Below are 24,166 nucleotides of genomic sequence, written 5' to 3'. Positions count from 1 at the left end.
GCCACTATAACAAACTACCGGAACCAGCAAGCGGAAACAGCAGGAACAGAACTAAATAAATTCCGGAAGGTACAGCATGGCAGCACTTCACAGGAGGCTTCAAGGCACTGAAGATGTCACCTAGACAGGGGATGAAACATCTGCAAATCAATCTCCCAGCTCAGCAAACATACCCACAACCATGGAAACTGGCACCAGAGTTACAAGTCTTGATGTAAACCTTCAATGACAACTCTTCACCACAATGCTTGGGTAATTGCCACAATGCTGAACCCAACTGCCTTTTAACCATAAAATTTTGAAATAGCCATTAGTTAACAGGTCAGTGCTGCTTCATCAACTGACAATAGCAAAATCATAACTTTGAGCTAAAAAAGTAAAGTCTGCAGTATATAGAAAGCAAGCCAATAACCTTTATTTAAGCTCTCTGCAAGTAATACACCTTCTTTGGTCAAAACAGCAAATCAATATTCCTTAGAAGATGTTCCAAGGAATTTCAAACAGAACAAACTGTCTTAAACTCCATTGACTGAATGTTGGACAACCAATTGATCTCTGACATAATGGAATTTTGGTTGCCAAAAATTGATATATAGATATCCTTTAGTTATTTTGTACTCAAGTTGTTGCTAATTGAATAATCTTTTTATCCCTTTAGATTTGGTCTCCGCTTACATGTTTATGAGTGTACCTGTGCTGTGAAGCATATCCCCCATTGCATCAATAAGTGTTTTACACTGTTCCAGTGTTGTTGCGATCCTTATAAACTCAGAGCCCACAAACAGCCCACATTGTTCATAAGCATAACTTTCTTACACACCGGTAATGACAAAAAGAGAGATTTGTTTTATAACTTGCAATCTATTCACAACACTTTAAACATTGTACCAAACTCTGATAAGAAGAGTCATTTGACCTTCTATCATGACCATTTTCACTGTGCTAGTGAAAGGAAGTAATTTAAATTTATTTAGTGCTTTTTAGATTCATAGATTGTCTCAAAAATATTTCATGCCAATCAACACTTTTTAATGACTGAAGTATAGGTTATATAAGAATCATTTTCAAAGATGAACAAATTAAAAATAATAATGAGATAAATGACCAAATCGTGTTAGCTGTTTAATGGTCACGGAGTGCCAAATATTAGTTCTTTGATCATCTTTACGGAAGTGTCTTGATGTAGAGTCATAGAGTTATACTGCTTGGAAACGGACCTCTTAGTCCAATTCATCCATGCTGACCAGATATCCAGAACTGATCTAGTCCCATTTGTCAGCATTTGATTCATTTCCCTCCAGATCCTTCCTTCCTATTCATGTATTCATCCAAATGCCTGTTGTGATTGTACCCCTCATGCCCTCCTTCACCAGCTCTTCTGGCAGCTCGTTCCACACAGATTACCTTCTGTGTGAAAACGTTGCCCCTTCTAAATCCCCCCCCCCCATCTTAAACGTATGCCCTCTAGTTTTGGACTCCCTTACACTTTGACTATCCACCCTATCCATACCCCTCATGATTTTATAAACTTCTGTAAGATCAGCCCTCAGCCTCTGATGCTTCAGGAAAAATTACTCCAATCTATTCAGCCTCTACCCATAATGCAAACTCTCCAGTCTCAGCAACATCCTTTAAATCCATTCTGAACCCTTTCAAGCTTAATAACATCTTTCTTATAGCAGGGATACCAGAATTGAATGCAGCATTCTAAAAGTGGCCTCACCAATGTCTTGTACAGCCGCAACATGACATCTCAAGTTATACTCAATACACTGACCAATCAAGGCAAGTATCGATATAGCTTGCACTTTCAACTAAACAAGCAAATATTTAATTTGACACCTCATCCAAAAGACAACATCCTCTGCTTCCTCCCCATTTGTAGTACTCCTTCAACAGCAACAATCATTTCAAATTGAGAGGGGGAATCTACAATTGGATCTACACAAATGATTGGGAATCATAAAACTTCTCAAATTTCTCTCCCTTGGCTTATTTGCATATTGTACAGAACCTTTTGCCAAGCCCATCTGGAAGGCTGAGGGGTTAAGAGAGGTGGCTATCCTAGGTAGCAAAGGCATGCACGACAAAGCCTCCCTGTACATGGAAAAGCATTGCTGGCTTCTGCTCAGACGTGTTGGCATGTACTCATGAGAGTCTGCGAGTATGAACTGGTCAGTAGCCAAGATCACTCAAAATGAGAGCAATTGATTGATGCTTTGCTCCACCACCATCAGGTCAGACTGCATGAAGACACTGGTGATAGGAAGGAAGCACTAGCGCATGTACTAAAAATGGGTCTGATCCACTAATGTCCTTTAGGGTTGGAAATCTGCCATCCTTACCTAGTCTGGCCTATATGTGATTCCAGACTCAAAGCAATGTGGTTGACGGGAAACTATAGACCTGTGAGTCTGACTTCGGTTGTGCTTAAATTGTTAGAGGTCATTATAAAAGATAGGATTTATGGACATTTAGAGAGGCAAAAAATGATTAAGGATAGTCAGTGTGGTTTTGTGCGAGGATAATTGTGTCTCACAAATTTGTTTGAGTTTTTTTTGAGGAAGTTACCAAAAAGCTTGATGATGGCAGGACAGTAGGTGTTGTTTATTTGGATTTTAGTAAAGCCTTCGACAAGGTTTCGCATGGTAGACTAATTAGTAAAGGTAGGGATGGGATTCAGGATGAGCCTGCCAATTGGATACATTATTGGCTTAACAGCAGGAGACAGAGCGTAATGGTGTCTGGTTGCTTTTCACACTGGAGGCCTGTGATCAGTGGTGTTCCACAGAGATCAGTTCTGAGTCGTATTTTGTTTGTCATTTGTATAAAATTACTTGGATGAGAACATAGAAGGCATGGTTAGTAAATTTGTGGACAACACTAAAATTGGTGGCATTGTAGACAATGAAGAAGGCTTTCTAAGATTACAAAGAGATCTGGATCAAATGGGTCAGTGGGCTGAAAAATGGCAGATGGGAGTTCAATTTGGATAAATGCAAGGTACTGCATTTTGCTACAACAAACATGGGTAGGGCTTATACAATTAATGGTAGGGCCTTGAGTAGTGTAGAAGAGGGACCTAGGGTTGCAGGTACATAATTCTTTGAAGTCTGTGTCACATATTTATAGGGTAGTTAAAAAAGTCATTTGGCACGCTTGTCCTCAATGCTCAGTCCTTTGAGTATAGGAGTTGCCAAGTCATGTTGAGGTTGTACAGGACATTGGTGAGGCCTCTTCTGGAATACTGTGTCCACTTAAAGGAAGAATTTATCAAGGTGGAGAGGATTCAGAAGAGATTTACCAGGATGTAGTCTGATATGGAAGGTTTGAGTTATAAAAAAAGGCTGAATAGGCTGGGACCTTTTTCACTGGAGTGTAAGAGGTGATCTGAAAGAGGTTTATAAAATAATAAGAGGTATAGATAGAGTTAATGGTAGTTGTCTTTTCCCTAGGATGGGGTATTTCAAGACTATGGGGTACATTTTAAGGTGAGAGGAGAGAGATGTAAAAAGACATATGAGGCAATATTTTTCACAGAGGGCAGTTTGTGCATGGAATGAACTTCCTGAGAAAGTGGTGGATGCGGGTGGATACCGGTCTCATTCCTGAAGAAGGGCTTATGCCTGAAACGTCGATTCTCCTGCTCCTTGGTGCTGCCTGGCCTGCTGTGTTTTTCCAGCATCACGTTTTTAAACTCAACAATGCGGGTACAATTTCAACATTTAGAAGACATTTGGATAAATCCACAAATTGAAATGGATTGAATGGATACGGACCAGGAGCAGGCAGATGGGACTAGTTTAGTTTGGGGCTGAAAATGTGTTGCTGGAAAAGAGCAGCAGGTCAGGCAGCATCCAAGGAACAGGAGATTCGACGTTTCGGGCATAAACCCTTCTTCAGGAATGAGTTTACTTTGGGATCATGATCGGCATAGACTGGTTAGATCGAAGGGTCTGTTTCCATGCTGTATGACTCTATGACTCAGAAACTGTCCGTTGGGCAATAAATGCTTGCTGAACGAATGACACCTGCAACCCATGATGAAGAATGAACATTGTGTCCATTCTGATACGCCTTGAATCATGAATAATTCTGAATGTCTCTGCCTGATGGCACGACTACACCTAGGCATTCTGTACATCACCCTGCATCCTTCCCAATGCCTTCTAGATCTGCCAAATCCAATTCTGCTCCCTCGTTGTCGTGTGATGTGTGTACCCCTTGGTACATATCCATTGCATGGTCATATGACATTCAGGGAGTCTGCTCGACCCCTCCCCCCCAACAACAACAACACATGGAAATCACCGTGACTGCGCATGTCCCGCCTGGGTGACATGCGCAGTGCGTAGTGGATGTGTCGGGAAGATGGCGGCGGCCGGGTCCCCGGGGCGGCCAGAGCTCGGTTTGGTAACGCTGTTACTGTTGACCGCGTGGGCTTCAGTACTGGCCGTACAGGCCCAGAGGAGTCCAGTCAAAGTCATCACCGATCACAACTGGAGGGAGATCCTGGAAGGAGAATGGATGGTGGAGTTGTGAGTGACGGGGGGTGGGGTGGTGATGGGGAGTGAGCCTCCGGGACTGGGCGGTTCTCCCACGTGCTGTTTGCAGCAAGTTGTGTTCCTGGGACTGAGTCAGTGAAGGTTAAAAAAACCTCCGAAATTGAACCACATCCGGACCAGTAACCATCACCCAGGAAGGGCTGTCACTCTTAACAATCACATCCTTACCATCTTTAAACTTTTCTGAGTTACGATGTCTAAAATAACTTACAGATGTTTTGCTACCCAAACGATTTCTAAAAGTAAGAGTAATTTAAAACAAAAAAGGGGGTTGGGTTGCAGTGATTCGACTAAGTAACTATGCTCTTGTGTTAATCTGTATGTCCACTTTAATCTCCAGCTATGCCCCCTGGTGTCCTGCCTGCCAGCAGCTACAGTCTGAATGGAATGAGTTTGCAGAGTGGAGTGATGATCTGGGTGTTAACGTAGCCAAAGTGGATGTAACTGAACAGCCAGGTAATTTTCTGCAGTAGTGTCATTGCACTCAAATAATATTTTGTTGTGGGGAACAAATCCTAACTAAAATCTCCTGTAAAGAATGAATCTTCAGAAGTTGTGCAAACTAGAAGGACTGATTATTATTTCCACTCTTGAGAAGAATGTGATAGATTTTCACACTTGAGGGAGGTTTTTTTATTTTTTTATTCCGTGTTCAATAATTGCAAAAGCATTTCAGCTGAATGGAATATTTTGTTATTGTTCTCTGCACAAATGTTTCAAATCTGTATAATTGTGCCCTTCTGATTTTATGGCTGCGTGCTTTATTCTTAGATTTGATTAGATTACTTACAGTGTGGAAACAGGCCCTTCAGCCCAACAAGTCCACACCTACCCGCCGAAGTGCAACCCACCCATACCCCTACATTTACCCCTTACCTAACACTACGGGCAATTTAGCATGGCCAATTCACCTGACCCGCACATCTTTGGACTGTGGGAGGAAACCGGACCACCCGGAGAAAACCCACGCAGACACGGGGAGAACGTGCAAACTCCACACAGTCAGTCGCCTGAGGCGGGAATTGAACCCGGGTCTCAGGCGCAGTGAGGCAGCAGTGCTAACCACTGTGCCACCGTGCCGCCCACAAATGGTGTAATTGTAATTGTAATAATCTATATGAGGAGTATTTGTGTTTTGCATATGGAGGTAGTTGCTACATAAAGTGACAGGGATGTAGTTTTTATTCATTTTGTACTGGGGCAAGTGCCTATGTTTGGTAAGCATTGTTTTTATCAAATCTGAACCATAAATCTTTGGTCTTTGAAATATTGTGCATGTTTGTCACTTCAGAAATATCAATTTTAGTATTGCTCATCTGCAGAATCCAACTTGGAGTCATAAATATGAATCCAACTTGGAGTCATAAATATGAATCCAACTTGGAGTCATAAATATGAATCCAACTTGGAGTCATAAATACCTTCCAATCTGTATGAGTTATGTTGAAATAAAATTTTCAGTTTATCTGCTGAAAAATAAGAAATATATAGTAAGCTCTGCTTACCTGGGCAAACTGACTGGCAACAGTTAAAGACCCCTTTCTTAAATGATATTTAGTACTTTTTTTAATCAACTCATTGTTTTGTTCATAATTGATACAAAGGTTTCTTAATTATTTTGTTTTAACTGAGAATCCATTTTGTATTTTAAAATAGGTTTGAGTGGCCGTTTCATTATTACTGCTCTTCCTACAATATACCAGTGAGTATATAATACTTAGCTACAAATAGCACTGAACAAAATTATAACGTACAGTATATTTACTTATATATAAGTTCTTTTTATATCATTTTAATATCCACAAATACATAAATCTTTAAACATCATGCTGATCCTGTAGAACACATGATTGAGACTTTTGCCTTTTTCAAAACCATTTAAAATTACTTTGATAATGAGTTTACACTCCTTATGAATAAAAATGTGATTTGTCATACACATCTTGTGGTAATGTAGCATTGCCTGAAACTGTAATTACAATTCTTTCCCTTTTCTTAGGATATCAGATACGCATCTTTAATATGGATTACAAATCAACTTTTTTCCAAGTAAAAGTTAGACATTTGCAGGAAATCAATTTGGATCCAAAGGGTGTAAGCATCTTGGTAACTCTCAATGCAGAATTTGGGCTAATGCATCTGTAATGTGTTTAATCCACAATCTTTGTGTTATGAAGCCTTTAAATAACCTACTTTATTTAATGAATTATGTATAACTTGTCAAAAATGCATCTACATCTCATTGTCTGGGAAAGGTGCTCTGAGGCATTCCCCTGTACCCAGCGATGATCTTTTGAGATCTGTTCCAGTCAACTGACCTAGAAGATAGAAGATTCAGAAATCCCTACAGTGCTGCAAGAGGCCATTAGGCCCCTCGACTCTGCACTGACTTTCGAAGAGCATCTCACCCAGATCCACCCTGTCTTCATAACTACACGCTTCGCATGGCTAATCTCTCTAGCCTACTTCCCTGGACACTGTGGGCAATTTAGCTTGCTCAGTCACCTAATTTGCATATCTTTGGACTGTGGGAGGAAACCAGAGCACCCGGAGGAAACCCGGCCATACCCTGGGAGGCTGTGCAAACTGCACACAGACGGTCACCCAAAGATTGAATTGAACCCAGATCCGTGGTTCTGTGAGGCAGCAGTGAAAACCACTCATGAAGGAAGCATTTTGGAAATGGTTGTCAATGTTTGAAAGATGCAAATGTATTGGTGGTCTTTTGAGTAGCTGACTCTGATGGCCTTGCCACAAAGAATGGGGTAGGTATTTGAAACAACTCTTCTGGTGACAAACAACTATGCTTGTAGAGATTTAGTAGTCAGAATAGCTGAGATTATTGTTTATCCTCACCTGAGGTAAGAAAATATGAAAGATCTTTGTTACGTCATTCCAACCATAGAATAGGACTTTGAATTAATTGCCATCCAAATGATTAGTCTGCAATAAACAAAATGAAAATAAGCAGATCTCATAAATGGATGATTAGAAATACAAAGCTGATATTTACTTTGACAAAACTATTCATTAAAGGATCTTCTGAAGTAAGATTTGCTTAAGTATTTCGACAGAACTGTGATCATATTCATTGCTTATTAATGTTAAATGTTTTATTCATTTCCTGTCCAGTTTGTAGCTATTCCTACAAGGAAATCTGCTTTGCCATGACTAAGTATGGGGTTTATATTGTATGTGGTCCCAGGCTCCTCAGAGGTGACTGTCCACATTGCTTTACTAAACATAATAGCTGCACCCTAAATGTGTTACAAACATTACTCATCTGTGTCTTCTGAATCATTGACCTTCTGACTTGTTAGCATCATCTATGTTACCTGCCATTCCTTGTATTCATTCACTTTAATGGGATGGTATCCTGACATCACAACAGGTATGAATGATGGGCTGCTCATTTTGTTTTCTACAACTGTTGAATTGAGATGCCTAGTTATGGCCACAAGTGTACACAACCAGTTATTTGGAGTCAAAAATACATGTTGTGCAGCAGCCACTACACTACCCACAATCTTTCTGATTGCGTTGCTTATCAGGGGGATCAAGGGTATTAGTCCTTTCAAACACTTCTGAGATGTCTCAACATGATGTTATCATAAAAAGCAAAAGAAAATTGCTTTTGCTACCATAATACCAAAAAAACCTTTTAATATTACAAGTATGGTATGGCTAAATACAATGAGTTAACTTTCATTGTAATTATAAACCAACGTGTATGTTCACAAATAAAATGAAACTTCTTTCATATAAAGGTTTGAGAGCAGGGTTAAAAATAAAATTCAGATTCTTGGATTATAGCTGTTTTAAATGGCATTTAATTTGCTTAACTTTAACAATTGTACTAGTTTTGTTCATGTACAGATTAGTGAAAAGGTCCCTTTACTTAAGTGTTTATAGTTGCTTTTTGTTTTGTTTTTCAGCTGTAAGAATGGAGAGTTTAGAAAATATCAAGGCCCTAGAATGAAGAACGACTTTATTGACTTTATAGATGGAAAGAAATGGGAATCCATCGAACCAATGTACTCTTGGTTACAACCTTCCTCATTTTTGTAAGTTTAAGTAATCCAGATTACAATATAGTATTAGTTTTCTAATTCTGAGTAAGTTATATTTCTTAGTTTTGGTGTTATTTATTATTTCTTAATATTGTAAGTTACTTTACAAAATATTATTTAAAAAGTTTGACACCAATTAAAATTACTGAGGTCTATTTTATTGTTTCCCAGGGTCTAATCAGTATTTGAACATGATCCGAAACACTGGTTTTATTGTGACTGATAGCATTTATTATCATTCCTTAACTGTGCTTGAGAAAGTGGTGGTGAGCTGACTTCTTGAACCCATGTTGTCCTTGGGATGTTAGGAAGTGAGGATTTGGAACCAACACAGTGAAAGAATGAATGGTGTGGATGGCTTGAAGGGAAATTAGCAGGTGGTGGTGTTCCCATATATTTGCTGCCCTAATCCTTAAGTGTTGGCAGAGGAAACTTGGTAATCTACTGCATCTAGTAGATGACATACACTGTTGCTACTGACCATTGGCTGTGAAAGAAATTAATGCTAAAAGTGATGGTTGAGGTAAAGGTAAGCAGGTTCTTTATTCTGGATGTCGTCAAGTTTGTTGTGATTACCACTGCATCCATCCAGGCAAGTGGAGAGCTTTGTATCATACTCCTAACTTCTACCTTGTAGATGGTGGAACGATGTTGGGAAAGCAGCAGATGGATTACCTGCATTAGAATTTCTAGACCCTTACTTGATCTAGTACATTTAGTGTTTTTTTTTTGACTGGTCTAAATTCAGTTTCTTTTAACTTGTATCCTCCTCCAGGATGTTGATAATGGGATTTTCAGTGATAGTAGGTACTTATCATTTGCCAGTCCATGTCTGGATGTTGTCCTGATATTGCTGCATACAAACACTGGCTTCTTTGGTATCTGAGGTGTTTGTAATGGTGCTATAGATTTATGCAACCATTAATGAACATCTCCAATACTGACCCTATGATGGAGTGAAGATCATTGATGACGGAGCTGAAGATGATTTGGCCTAGCACACGACCCTGAGAAGCTCCTGCAGTGATGATCTGGGCTTTGATGTTTGACCTTCAACAAGCACAACCATCTTCCTTTTTGCTATGTATGATTCCACCCACCCGAGATGCTTTCCCCAGATTCCTCCAGTTTTGGTAGGCTTCGTGGAGTGCAATTGTTTTATCCATGTTTGGACCAAGATTTGGCCAGGAACTGAATGGGCCTTGTGGAACTTATTGTTCCTTTGCAAATGGCACTTGATAGCATTGTTGATGAGGAAGAGTAAACTGCTAAGATGGTGATTGGCTAGTTAGTTTTTGCTTGCATTTTGTGCATAGCACATTTCTGGACATTTTACTACATTGTTGGGTAGACACTGGTGTTGCAGCTTTACTGGAACAGTTTATCTCAGTTGTGGCTAGTTCTGGAGCACAAGTGTTTAGTCCTGTTGCTGGAATATTGTCAGGGCCCATAGTCTTTGTAATATCTAGTGCCTTCAGTTATTAGATTAGATTAGATTACTTACAGTGTGGAAACAGGCCCTTCGGCCCAACAAGTCCACACCGACCCGCCGAAGCGCAACCCACCCATATCCCTACATTTACCCCTTACCTAACACTACGGGCAATTTAGCATGGCCAATTCACCTGACCCGCACATCTTTGGACTGTGGGAGGAAACCGGAGCACCCGGAGGAAACCCACACAGACACGGGGAGAACGTGCAAACTCCACACAGTCAGTCACCTGAGGCGGGAATTGAACCCAGGTCCCTGGCGCTGTGAGGCAGCAGTGCTAACCACTGTGCCACCGTGCCACCTCTTATCTCTTGTGATCATGAAACTGACCTCACCATGTGCTGTTTTTGTCTGTTCCTCACCCTTTTCAATGTGCCAAATGGAGGATGGGAAAAATTTCTGGCTGTAACAGGCTGCTCTTTTTTTTTGAGGTATTTTAGGTGGTGGAAGTGATTTTCTTGAATTACAGGAGCAGTAATTACTGTTTTACAAGCTTTTGCATTGTTTTGGAACTTCGTAGGAAAAAAAAGTCAAAACAACGTCACTTTTAAAAGGGTAAGGTCAGTGCAGGAGAGACACAGAATGAGAGAAAGAAACCCACATTGCTAACTGACACAGCAGTGAACCTGCGCAGTTACTGCCTTTGCTGTTGAATTCATGTATCACTGGACATCGGAGTGCATCTGGGAAAATTAACAGACAGTGCAATTCACAACTGATATTGGAGGAATCTGTTTGAGAGAGTCACAGCACAGAAACAGATATGTGAATGGTTTTGCTGTAAGTGTCTTGCTGTAAGTCTGCAGTAGTGAATAGAGTGGGTTCTTTCTTGATTATATGTTTTATTGAGATATGTCTCGATTAAACTTAAAAATATGAGCCATTAGTATTAAGTTAACCTGGAACAGTGTTTTGTAGAGGAATAAGACGGTGCTATTTTCTGCTTCTGCAGATTGGAAGAAGCAAAAATGGCCCTTGGTAGAGTGGTATGCTCTTTTTGTCAGATGTGGGAGTTTAGGGAGAGTTTACAGGTTATTGAGGATTATATCTGCAATAAATGCCATTGGTTGCGAATCCTATCAGATCAAATTGAATGGTTGGAGCGACAGTTAGAGGCAATGAGGAATTTACAAGACCTGGGGGGGGGTGTGATGGATGGCAGTTATAGGAAAGGAGAAAAGTCGCAGATACAGTCACATCGATGGGTTAACTCCAGGAAAGGTAACAGAGATAGACAGGTAGTGGAGGAGGTCTTCTGTGGCTATCCCATTTCAAACAAGTATACTGTTTTCAAAAATTTAGGGGGTGATGGATTCTCAGGAGAATGTAGCATGAACAGCCAAGTTTCAAGTATTGAGACAGGCTCTAATGCAATGGTGGGTATGTTGGGTTCCAAGAGATCGATTGTAATAGGGGACACTCTAGTCCGAGGCACAGCCAGGTGTTTCTGTGGCCAGCAGCAAAAAAATCAGAATCATATATTGCTTTCCTCGTGCCAGGATCAAGGATGTCTGAGAGGGTCCAGCAGGAGGTCATTGTAAGCATTGGAACCAACGACATAGGAAGGGAAAAGGTTGAGATTCTGAAGGTAGAATACAGAGAGTTAGGCAGGAATTTAAAAAGGAGGTCGTCGAGAGTAGTAATATCTGGATTACTCCCAGTGCTACAAGCTAGTGAGGGCAGAAATAGGAGGAAGAGCAAATGAACATATGGCTGAGGAGCTGCAATATGGGAGAAAGATTCACATTTTGGGATCATTTGGAATCTGCTGGGGTAGACGTGACCTGTACAAGAAGAACAGATTGCACCTAAATTGGAAAAGGACTAACATACTGGCAAGGAGATTTGCTGTTGCTGCTCGTAAGGCGATCTCAGCCATCTGTAAGAATAATAGGGTGATTATGGTTGGGGATTTTAACTTTCCAAACATATACTGGGACTGTTACAGTGTTAAGTGTTTAGATGGAGAGAAATTTGTCAAGCATGTACAAGAAAATTTTCCGATTCACTATGTAGACATACCTACTAGAGAAGGTGCAAAACTTGACTTACTCTTGGGAGGTAAGGCAGGGCAGGTGAATGAGGTGTCAGTGGGGAAGCACTTTGGGGTCAGCGATCATAATTCTATTTGTTTTAAAATAGTGATAGAAAAAGTTAGACCAGACCTAAAAGTTGAAGTTCTAAATTGGAGAAAGGTCAATTGTGACGGTATTAGGCAAGAACTTTCAAAAGCTGATTGGGAGCAGATGTTCGGTTGGAAAATGAGAAGCCTTCAGAAATGAGATAATGAGAGTCCAGAGACAGTATATTCTTGTTAGGGTGAAAGAAAAGGCTGGTAAGTATAGAGACTGTTGGAAGACTAAGGAAATTGAGAGTTTGGTTAAGAAAAAGAAGGAAGCATATGTCACGTATGGACAAGATAGATAGAGTGAATCCTTAGAGTATAAATGCAGTAGCAATATACTTAGGGAAATCAGGAGGGCAAAAAGGGAACATGAGATAGCTTTGGCAAATAGAGTTAAGGAGAATCCAAAGGGATTTTACAAATATATTAAGGACAAAAGAGTAACAAGGGAGCGAATAGGGCCCCTCAAAGATCAGCAAGGTGGCCTTTGTGTGAAGCTGCAGGAGATTGAGGAGATTCTAAACAAGTATTTTACATCGGTGTTTACTGTGGGGAAGGACATGGAAGAAATAGAATGTGGGGAAATAGATGGTGACATCTTGAAAAATGTCCATATTACAGAGGAGGAAGTCCTGGCTCTCTTGAAAGGCATAAAAGTGGATAAATCTCCAGGACAGGATCAAGTGTGCCCTAGAACACTGTGGGAAGCTAGGGAAGTGATTACTGGGCCTCTTACTGAAATATTTGTATCATCGATAGTCACAGGTAAGGTGCCAGAAGACTGGAGATTGGCTAATGTGGTGCCACTATTTAAGAAAGGTAGTAAGGACAAGCCAGAGAGCGATAGACCAGCGAGCCTGATGTCAGTGTTGGGCAAGTTGTTAGAGGGAATCCTGAGGGACAGGATGTACATGTATTTGGAAAGGCAAGGACTGAGTTGGGATAGGCAAAATTGCTTTGTGCATGGGAAATCATATCTCACAAACTTGATTGAGTTTTTTGAAGAAGTAACAAAAGATTGATGAGGGTTGAAAAATGTGGTGCTGGAAAAACACAGCAGGCCAGGCAGCATCCGAGGAGCAGGAGAATCGACGTTTTGGGCATAAGCCCTTCTTCAGGAATGAAGAATGAAGCTTATGCCCGAAACGTCGATTCTCCTGCTCCTCGGATGCTGCCTGGCCTGCTGTGTTTTAAAGCACCACATTTTTCAACTCTGGTACTCCAGCATCTGCAGTCCTCACTTTCTCCTAAGGATTGATGAGGACAGAGCGGTAGACGTGATCGATACGGACTTCAGTAAGACGTTCAACAAGGTTCCCCATGGGAGACTGGTGAGCAAGGTTAGATCTCATGGAATACCAGGCGAACTAGCCATTTTCATACAGAACTAGCTCAAAGGTAGAAGACAGAGGATGGTCGTGGAGGATTGTTTTTCAGATTGGAGGCCTGTGACCAGTGGAATGCCACTAGGATCAGTGCTGAGTCCACTATTTTTCGTCACTTACATAAATGATTTGCAGATGACTCCAAAATTGGAGATGTAGTGGACAGCGATGAAGATTACTTCGGATTACAACGGGTTCTTGATCAGATGAGCCAATGGACTGAGGAATAGCAGATGGAGTTTAATCTGGATAAATGCAAGGTACTGGATCTTGGAAAAGCAAATCTTAGCAGGACATATACACTTAATGATAAGATCCTATGGAGTGGTGCTGAACAAAGAAACCCTGGAGTGCAGATTCATACTTCCTTGAAAGTAGAGTCGCAGGCAGGTAGGATAGTGAAGGCGTTTGGTATGCTTTCCTTTATTGGTCAGAGTATTGAGTAAATTAGTTGGAAGGTCATGTTGGGGCTATACAGGACATTGGTTCGACCACTTTTGGAATATTGCTTGCAATTCTGATTTTCTTCCTATCAGAACGATGTTGTAAAACTTGAAAGGGTTCAGAAAGTATTTACAAGGATATTTCCAGGGTTGGCGGATTTGAGCTGGAGGCAGAGGTTGAATAGGCTAGGGCTGTTTTCCCTGGAGCGTCAGAGGCTGAGGTGTGACCTTCCAGAGGTTTGTAAAATCATGAGCACGTATAGGATAAATAAACAATGTCTTTTCCCTGGGGTGAGGGAGTCCAGAACTTGAGGGCATAGGATTAGAGTGAGAGGGGAAAGATATAAAAGAGACCTAAGGGACAACCTTTTCACACAGTGGTGTTTGTTTGTGTGTGTGTGTGGAATGGGCTGCCAGAGGAAGTGGTGGAGGCTAGCACAATTGCAACATTTAAAAGGCATCTGGTTGGGTATATGAATAAGAATGGTTTGGAGGGATATGGACCGAGTGCTGGCAGGTGGGACTAGATATCTGGTCGCCATGGACAGGTTGGATCGAAGGGTCTTCCTCCGTGCTGTACATCTCTATGACTATGTGGAGTGAATTGAATTGGTTGGAGACTATAATCTGTAATACAAGGACCTCCAGAGGATCCACTTGTCCATTCTGACTGAAGGTGGATCAAAATATTTCAGCCTGGTCTTTTCCAGTGATGTGCTGGGTCCTCTCATTGTTGTGACATGGGATATTTATGGGGCCTTAACCTCTTATTAGTTTAATTTTCCATAGCATTCACAACCGAATGTGGCAGGACTGCATACACTTGATCCATTGGCTGTGGTATGCTGAGGTCTGTTTATTGCAACTCTTAATTCATTGTGTGTGATTCTTTCTTACAACAGAGAACAAAAAATGTTTGAGCGCAATCCTGAATGGTGGGTAAGCTTCTAAAAGCTAGAATGTGGCATATGCGTTGCACACGTCTGGAAAAAAGTGAATGTAATGTACTTGGGGATAAGAAAGCAACTTTAAAAGGTTTCCCTTTAAATTTATTTTGTGGTATGCTGTCATTACATCCACCTATCTGATTTGTAATTAGGTAAGAGCATTGATTGTTTAATGAAATTTGATGGGAGGTATATTTTTTGCCAGATGCTGTTCCTTATAAACGTCGGTGTCTTCAGCTACTTTCAGATGTTGTTTTGGAGCTTATGCATAATATTGAACTGTTTATCGTTCTCAGCATTTGGCAATTGATAGCTTTCCTCTGGTAGAATTCAAAACAAATGTTATCACAAATAGAATTTCTGTTACTATATGAATGTAGAAGGACTAAAAGAGTCACTGGACCAGAAGTGTTGACTCTGATTTCTCTCCACAGATGGTACCAAACCTTCTGAGTTTTCTAGCAATTTCTGTTTTTGTTCCTGATGTCTAGCATCTGCAGTTCTTTCTGTTTTTTTTAACCTAATTTATTAATCTCAGCCTTTTCCAAGGTGAGATGTGTTTGGTAATTGGCCCACATTCCTTCCTGAAGAAGGGCTCATGCCCAAAATGTCGATTCTCCTGCTCCTTGGATGCTGCCTGACCAGCTGCGCTTTTCCAGCAACACATTTTTCAGCCACATTCCTTTTACCAATTTATAGCCCACAAGCCGTTAATGCTACTGGAGCTTGACGTTAACCTTTCAGACTTCTGTATTTTTTCTAAATTTGTTCAAGTTGAATGACTAGCTATTTCTTTCTAAAATGTTTTAATCTTAATTGACAATTACTGATATCCTTGCTTTGATTTCCATTGCAGGATGACTGGCATGTCAGCATTATTTCAGCTGTCTATGTGGATTCGTGTAAGTTTTTAAAAAATTTTTGCTTCTACTATTAACAGTTGTACTGTTTAATACTGAATCATGGTTCTTACAGTTTGGATATCTTTTTTCCTGTACATTAAATTATTATGATTTGTGTGCATGGAGAGCTCAAATCTCTTCTCTCCTCCTGGTACCTTGCCATTTAAAAAATATTTCAATTTTTTGTTAAAGGATCTGAAGTCGATAATCTTGTACTTTCACATTATAAGCAAACGTTATGTTGCCCAAGCCATTGTTAAAGCACGTATAGTGTAATGCTAGGCCCTGGTGTGGATTTCAACAGCACTTGTCAGAGAATATTCCCCTTTATTATACCCTGACATTCTTCTCTCAACCTTCTACCAAGTTATTATCATTATTGCTATAAAAGATTTCAGTTGAAGGCTAAAATAGTAATCGTGTATTTTAAGAAATACAGAGGAATCTCGATTATCCGAATACCAATTATCTGAAAATTGGATTATCCAAAGGAGATCTCGAGGTCCTGATAGAAACATTACATCAAAGACTTGTTTACAACAGATTGCATCTTTTGCTTACAGTGATTAAACAGGCACTGTCTCCAAATGACTGACTGCCGGCCCTCACTCTCTGCCCAAACCTTCCCTGGAGTGTTTGGAGACTTATCCCACAAAGGCAGCTGCAGCGGTCTTTTTGTTGGTGTCCAGTCCAGCTGCCCTGGAGAGGGGGTGGTGCTGGACAGGGGGGTGGGCGGGGGAGGTTCCAAGGGGCAGTGGTGGGCTGGGTAGGTGTGGGCGGGGTTGGGTGCGGTGGGGCGTTGGACGGGGTTGGGGAGTGGGGGTTGGCGGGCCAGACTTGGGGCAGGGCCTCGTGCGCTGTGTGCTGTTGCAGTCTCCTGAACGGGGAGCAGGCTATTAAAAACTCCCAAGCCCCAGAAGAAAAGCATTTAATCGATTAACTGAATGATCGATTATCTGAACGAAATAGTGCCCGCCCATCTCGTTCAGATAATTGAGGTTTCCCTGTATTTTGGTGAACTGCAGTTGATATTTATATACAATTGGCCTCTCCTAATTTTGTTAACTCGTTAACAGGAGCGATCAAGACTACAACTGAAATGATTGTGTTTTTGTGTATAAGAATGCATGGCCCCTTTTGATAATATGCTGCTCTTTAGCAATTCAAATAATTTTAAAAATGACTCCATCGTTATGGGAAATAAATCCAGGCATCCTCCTACTTTTGTGTACTATATTCTTGTATTTGGGGGCCTTTTTTTTTATGTCATGTTTGGCCTCTGTCATTGCCACTAACTGATTTAGTTATATGCTTCGATGGATTGTGGTTGCGATTCAAAATTGCATTGGCATGTTTGTTTATTTTCTAGCATTGTCACAATTACTTCACGGAAGTTATCGGCATACCAGTTTGGGGATCATATAGCATTTTTGCTTTAATAACGCTTATTTCTGGTCTTGCACTTGGATTGGTAAGATTTACTAATTTGATTTTTACAGATAATCCCTCTAAATCATAATTCAGATATGCAAAACATTTTCAAATTTTTGCTGAAAATGATGTCAGTAAATGAAATTGTCCACAGAACTAAAGTGAAAAAGTTGATGGTAAACATATTATGTTTCTGCTTTGTTCCTATGGTTTCACAGGTTTTCAACTTCTGAATGGTAGCATCATATATATATCAGAAATAAGCATTTTACCATTAAAGAGTTTAATTGTCCTGGTGAACTGATGTCAGACTTGCATTAGTTTGACTTTTGGCTGTGACTGGAATTGAGAGGAGGTTGATTTTCAGTATTTCCTTTATCATGCAAACTGCTCACCTCAATGGGAAAAAAAGCTGTTCATCCTGAAATAATATTTAAATAATTTGGAATCAACTTTCAACTCCATTTGCTTCATATAGTTGTCGCTGATGGCAACTATATAAAGTAGACTTAGTGGTGCTTGTTTAATTAGAGGCATTTTATCTTGATGCCAATGACCATTGGCTACTGTGTGTGCAATTTATCAAAGGTTGCCAATTTCAGTACAGTCGAGCTACAAGTGACTGAAATTGTGGGCTGTGTGTGGATTTCCATAAAAATGGGGCAGATCACACCCTGATTGTAAGAAACCAGTATCTTTGCATTCATGCATAGGTAGGCAATTATCATTCTAAATTGTGACATGGACAGAGGATATTAGTCAACAAACTAGCTATATGGCAGAAGCAAGCCTGGCTTGGATAGCAATACTTCAGCAATGCAAATGAACACTTGAATATCATTTAATGCAGTTAAGTTATAGCATACCATAGAATTGTTAGCAATTGTCCTTTAAGAAAATAGTCAAACAAATTTGTGCAAACGCCATATCATAGAGTGCTATCTTGACTAAGAGAAACTGAACTACGTAATTTAAAAAGTGAGTAACTTTTGTTATGGTTCACCAGTGTAATTATTTGACGATAATTGGTTATTAGATTGAATTTTGTAAAAAAAAATCTGCTTTATTTTAGGTTCTGGTCTTCGTGGCAGACTGTGTGTTGCCATCACGACGATATAGGCAACAACCACATTGTTCCCAAAGTGAGTTTATCTTTTCTGTTTAACATACTTGCAGTAATGTTTGTGACTTTGAAGTAGCTGACTGTATAGTAAAGTCTCAAGTTCATAATGTTTGTGTAAGTTCACTAGAGGAGATTGGTTTTTGAAAATTGGTTATCTTTCAGATCTGGTTATCTTTTGGTTCCATTATGAATATCGTTAAAGATTCTCTAATAATAGCATTTAGATTTACGCATCCAAGATGATTGTATTTTGCCAACCACTTCAGATCTGAACCTATTGCGCTTGTTTCATTACCATCATCTCCCCTTGTTGTTATTCAGTATTTGTGCCCTTCATTTTATTTCCCCCTCATGCACTTTGTTCCCAATCCCTATCCCAATGAAGGCCTTGTGGCTATTGGTATAATTCTTGCCTCTAAACCAGAAGCCTGGGGCTTTGGTCTCACCCCTTGATTTCTTGGCTGTAGCAGGAGAGGTTGTGACATGGTTCAACAGTTTGATATCTTTCGCATGATATTCCAAAGGAGGAAAAAATGCATGTGTCTCATCACCCTTTGTAAGCACACACATTAACAACCAGCAGTTTTTTAAATCTCATTATTGAGAATTTAGTTCAATACAGTGTTTTTGACTACAAGTATTTCGAAATCCATTGTTTAGGTTAACTGAATGTGACAGCAGCAGCAGCCATAACAAGAGTTTTTTTTACAACAGACTTATTCTGGTCTTAAAACCACTTGCAGCTTTTTGACTTAGCAGAAATGGTTGAAGGGAATGCAGAATTAGGGATGCAATTACAATAAACCTTGGGGTAGAGGGAAGTGAGAATGCAGCAGAAGTAAATTATTGGGTAACCTTAGCAAGTCCGGCTGCATCTGTGGACTGTGGAAGAGAAAATATTTCAAGTCCAGTGTGATTCTTCTTTAGAACTCCATACAGAAGCAGAGTCATATCGGACTCAAAACATTAATTGTGTTTCTTTATCCACAGATTCTACCAGGCCTGAGTTTCTCCAACATTTCCTAGATTTCCAGCATCTGCAGTATTTTGTTTTCATTGGCTAGCCTCAGTTTAAATCTTAAGTCACTGTCTTTGCATTTATGGAGAATACAGAAGAGAAGGAGTTGAAGAATGAGGTGGTAGTGAAGGAAAGAAGCCAGATTTGTCTTTGCTCTCCAGGATGATCCCACAGTGATGATCAGTTTTGATGAGAAAAATAAGGTCCATGTGGCACTTCACCTAGTGACATATACAGAATGAAGTACCCTTTGTACTTGAAGGAGTGAAGTTGATGGATATAACAGGGTGGTGGAAAGTAAATATTCAGTGCAAGAACATCAAAGGTACTCATGAGTGAGTTGATCAAATACGGTTTTGAGAAATAAGTGGTAGTTCTTGTTGGGCCAAATGGCCTGTTTTCACACTGTAGGAAGTCTAGTCTAATCTAATGAAAGTTTCAATCATAGATAAGGATATGGGATTAGGGAGCACACTTGAGATGGCATAGAGAGGGGTGGCTGTGAAAATTAAGAAAATTAAAAATGGAAGAATGAGGACGTGGTAGTGAAATCAAGAGAAATAAAAACCCTGGTGAGTTGAAGTGAAGATCACAGTGGATGAGGAATTGCTCAGTGCAGAGGCTAAGTGAAGAAAAGGAGAAGGAAACCTCCAAACAAAACTAAGAATAGGTCAAGGAGAATGGAGTCATGTGGGATTATTGCAAGAAAGCAACAATATTAACTTATAAGAAATAATAAATAACTTTGAACAATATATTGCATGCAGTCTATGGTTGTATTATAATCAAACACAACTTTTGTTATCTCTTAGTACCATGATTTTGTTTCTTCAATTTTTTCTGAATGAAAATTTTACAATTTTTTTTGTTAGAAGGAAAAATGCCACCAACCAAGCTAGTGAAGCCAAAGGATTGGCAGTTTCAGGAAGAGGATGATGAAACTGAAGATGATCTTTGCTCACAAGCAGACGAAAGCAGTAGTAAAACATTTGAGAAGGCTGTGCTGAATGATTGTGGAGATTACTTGAAGCAGAATATCAGAAAACGTACTAAAGAGCACACTGAAAGAGCTGAAGACTCCTGATTTTAACAACAGACTAAAATGTAAGGTGACTGAAGCTGTAATGCTTTTGTAAGGCATTGACGACATTTGTTTAAGCAGTGGATTTATGAGCCAAGGCAACTGTACATTAAAAACTTGAGATCAGCTGAGATGGGTAATAATATTGTACTAAGATTGCTTTTACCGCTGCAGGCTTAACCACAAAATTGAGAAGCTTAAGTTGTGAAAACAAATTTTGCATGCTATTTTGAGTCTTCCACACTTTCTTGGTTATACAGCCAATTTGGTACTGAGTCCTTTGTACATTGTTGGGGAAGGCTTGAAGTGGAGCAATTATAACAGTACTATTATGGTAGTATCCTTGATGTAAATCTAAAAATGCATATCTCCCAAACTGCTTGCTAAATGGTTTTGTTTTCCAAAATGGCAGTTTAAAATGTGACCTATTAACTAATTATACTTGCTCATTTAGCAACTGGTTTCTGCCTTATTACTGAAAGTAGTTATACTATATGTTCCAGAACAATGCTATGTTTTTTCTCTGTTAATTTTGCTTTCTTTTATTTCAAACGATAAGCTGATTTTTAAAAAAAAACTCAAAAACAGCTATTGATAACATTTTTGGAATTTCTGCTTATTAACCAATAATTGGCTTTAAAAAATCCTATAATCTTGTATTTCAGTTGGGTCTAAACCTTTTATCTGTCACTGCCTCACATTTATTTAAATTTGCTATCCTAGGTTCAAAGTTTCTGTTCGTCAGTCGTTAATTGTATTGAAATTTCTTTCTCTCGAACCTTTTATTAATTAAGTCTTTGTCATAATATAAACACTTGGTAAACAAACCAGCCTATTTATCAATGTATGTTCAACTCGAGAAGCAAATTGGACATGAAAAGATAAGTTGGTTCATCATACCTGATTATAAACAGGTGACTATTTTTTAGAAATTATGTCAAAATAATCATTGGTGGCCTAAATTTCACTGAATTCTTGAAGTGTTGGTTGTAAGGGACAGGAGTTTTAATTTTTTTTTAAAAATGAGTAATAGCCCTTATGTTTCAATGAGCAAATAGCCAAAGTTGCACTGCAGTGAGCTCTTTAAATCAAGAAGGACCCTGGTCTGTGGTGAGTGACCTGACCTGTATGGGATTTGAAGTTTTGGTTTGATTAAGCACCAAAATAAGCTTCAGTGTTCCTTAGTTAGGGAGGATAAAAATTAGCCCAGCTTTCTCTCATGACTGCTACCAGTGATTCCAAAATATCTAGACTAATGTGGACTTTTATCCTAATGGCCTATGCTATCAAGTAACCCCATGATACTCAGGGTTCAACCTCAGATGTGGAAATTGGCCACAAATAAAAATTTTAGTAGAATGCTGAGGCCAGTAGAAATATATTGAGCATGTTACTGAGAGTCATAATGAACGAACCTTTTGATTAGGTAAAAAGTGCTGCATTTTAATCTACTATTTAATAAGAGATGGGATGCACAAAAGACCAAAAGTTTCAGGTATTTGTACTCCCATTGCCTGTTTATAAATAGTACCTTCTCGTGTGGGAACTCATCGTTTTTTTTTAAAATTACTGTAGTTTGAAGAGGGCTTGTGGTTTCAATTAGGAACCTGAGGTTCGCTATCAAAAGCACCAACTAGTTTACAGTGTTTTATTTGTGTACAGAAATATTTTCAATGGGCATAGAATTTGCTCTTAAAATGTTCTTTTTCTGTAAAATTGGTGAAAAATATGCCTTTTTGTACTTTTGGTTTAGAGTTAAAACTCTTTAACAGTGCCATTAAAATCTGGTACATTAGTGCTGTAGTTTTGAATGCCAGAAAGTAAATTCTGTTGCTAAAATTACACACTCAGTATGCAGACAATAAACATCTGTATGAATGTGATACATACACTGGATTCACTGTAAGTTTTGTTTGCTGTGGTATGACTTTCTTTAACCATGTCAGATGTATTTAGCTGTCAGAGGTGTGTGTGATACTTTTGAATTAATTATTAGACGTAGTGGAATAACAGACTAATTCCAAAATTCATTTATTATTTACAACTTTGAGAGTATATCTGAACGCAAGTTCCAGACTCTCAAGCAGATTTTTCTTTTTGTTGGGGAGCTTATGTTTGAAAAGGGAGGGAGAATAAAATTGAAAAAAACATTTGTAAATAGCCTTGTTCTGACAATATTGTTGTACGTTTATAGCAAGTGCCTGACAACCATTTGGTTATGTTAGGCTGACATATCTTGTAAGGTTTTTTTTTTCTTAATTTGTATAAAGCTGTTTCTTCCAATGATATTTGTTTGGTTTTCCTTTTTCCTTTAAATTCTCAAAAGTTTATAAAAACAAAATCAAAAAGTGTTAAATGATTTTACATTTAGTAACCACAAGTGAGTTGCAGTTAATATTCAGCTGAAAACTTCTGCTAGTTCAAAGTGGATTATTTGCAGTCTAATTGTTTGGATTGTACTCTGGATATGAGGAATGGATGACTCAATACCAAATAGTATGTTTAAATAACAATTTTATTAAATAGTTATTGAAAGTTATAAACATTTAAAATAAATGAGAAGAAAACTGTTTGTGTGTGTCTATATGTAAATAAATTAAAAGTATGAAAAAAAGAGACAACTCTATTATGGCATAAATAATTTCAAGTTGTACATGACAGCTCCCCAAAATTGTACAATTCCTCTTGGTATATATCCACTTGGTCCTATCTGCTCAGTGACATCGTTGATATTCCTTCCGCGGTTGCCTTCAGTGGTTGAGGAGATTAGTCCAGCTGTAGCCCTGAATACTAGAGGCTGTATACTCTTTAATTCCAATTTCTGGCTCTGTTCTAACCTTTTGATACCTTTATCCAGACCTTGTCAAAACAAAAGTCTGAAAACTACGAGTCATTTTTAAATTCATTCCACAGGCAATGCAAAACTTTCAGTCTCTGCTGAACTCAGACTGCTTTTCTATAGTTTAGTTGAAAAAGACATTTCGTTGAAGTTTTTTTTACTTGTCAGGACAATTTGCAAGAACACAAAGGAAAAATGATTTATACTGCAAGAAAGGAGACTGCTATTTGGGTGGCAAGTGGGATCTGATTGGTAGTGCCATTGCTATGAAGAATCCACATGTTAATTCTGGTTATCAAAGAACTGCCAGTCTTTATTTATATTTCTAATTGAGTGGGTTCTTGACATTCTGTGGTGGTGTCTCTAATTATGAGCCAGGATGCCTGGTTCAAGTACTGCTTGCTCCAGTGGTGTGTAATAACATCTCTGAATACATAAATTAGAAAATATGTGTTTTAAATCAGGTGGATTGACTGTGTTCAGCGTACTGCCTTGAGAAATGACCCACTGGTAGGCCATCTGGGTCATATCAGTGAGGTAATGTAGATAATCCATTGGGAGATCTAGCTTGTCCCGTAAGCTTTTCATTTAAAATATAGAATCTAGGAAAGAAATCAGATCAAATATTTCTCGAAATAACAATAGTTGCTGGAGCAACTCAGCAGGTCTGGCAGCATCTGTGAGGGGGATAAAAGAGTAAACTTTTCGAGTTCAGTGAGTCTTCACACTTTAGAAAAATTGG

At 39.2% G+C, this 24,166-nt stretch overlaps 1 protein-coding gene across 1 annotated transcript; it reads left to right on the top strand.

Moving 5' to 3' along the window:
• Positions 1 to 4,344: 4,344 nt before the first annotated feature.
• tmx1 (thioredoxin-related transmembrane protein 1) lies at positions 4,345 to 23,155 on the top strand. Its single transcript, XM_060828455.1, has 8 exons — positions 4,345 to 4,538; positions 4,906 to 5,021; positions 6,222 to 6,267; positions 8,501 to 8,629; positions 15,887 to 15,932; positions 17,302 to 17,403; positions 18,436 to 18,505; positions 20,377 to 23,155. Exons 1-8 carry the CDS (start codon positions 4,372 to 4,374, stop codon positions 20,586 to 20,588), a joined length of 888 nt encoding a protein of 295 aa, XP_060684438.1. The 5' UTR covers positions 4,345 to 4,371; the 3' UTR covers positions 20,589 to 23,155.
• Positions 23,156 to 24,166: the final 1,011 nt, after the last annotated feature.

This window comes from Hemiscyllium ocellatum, chromosome 8, assembly GCF_020745735.1.
Source record: "Hemiscyllium ocellatum isolate sHemOce1 chromosome 8, sHemOce1.pat.X.cur, whole genome shotgun sequence".
NCBI lineage: Eukaryota > Metazoa > Chordata > Chondrichthyes > Orectolobiformes > Hemiscylliidae > Hemiscyllium > Hemiscyllium ocellatum.
Note: the sequence above shows the minus strand (reverse complement) of the source record. Positions and strands in the feature narration are given on the sequence as shown.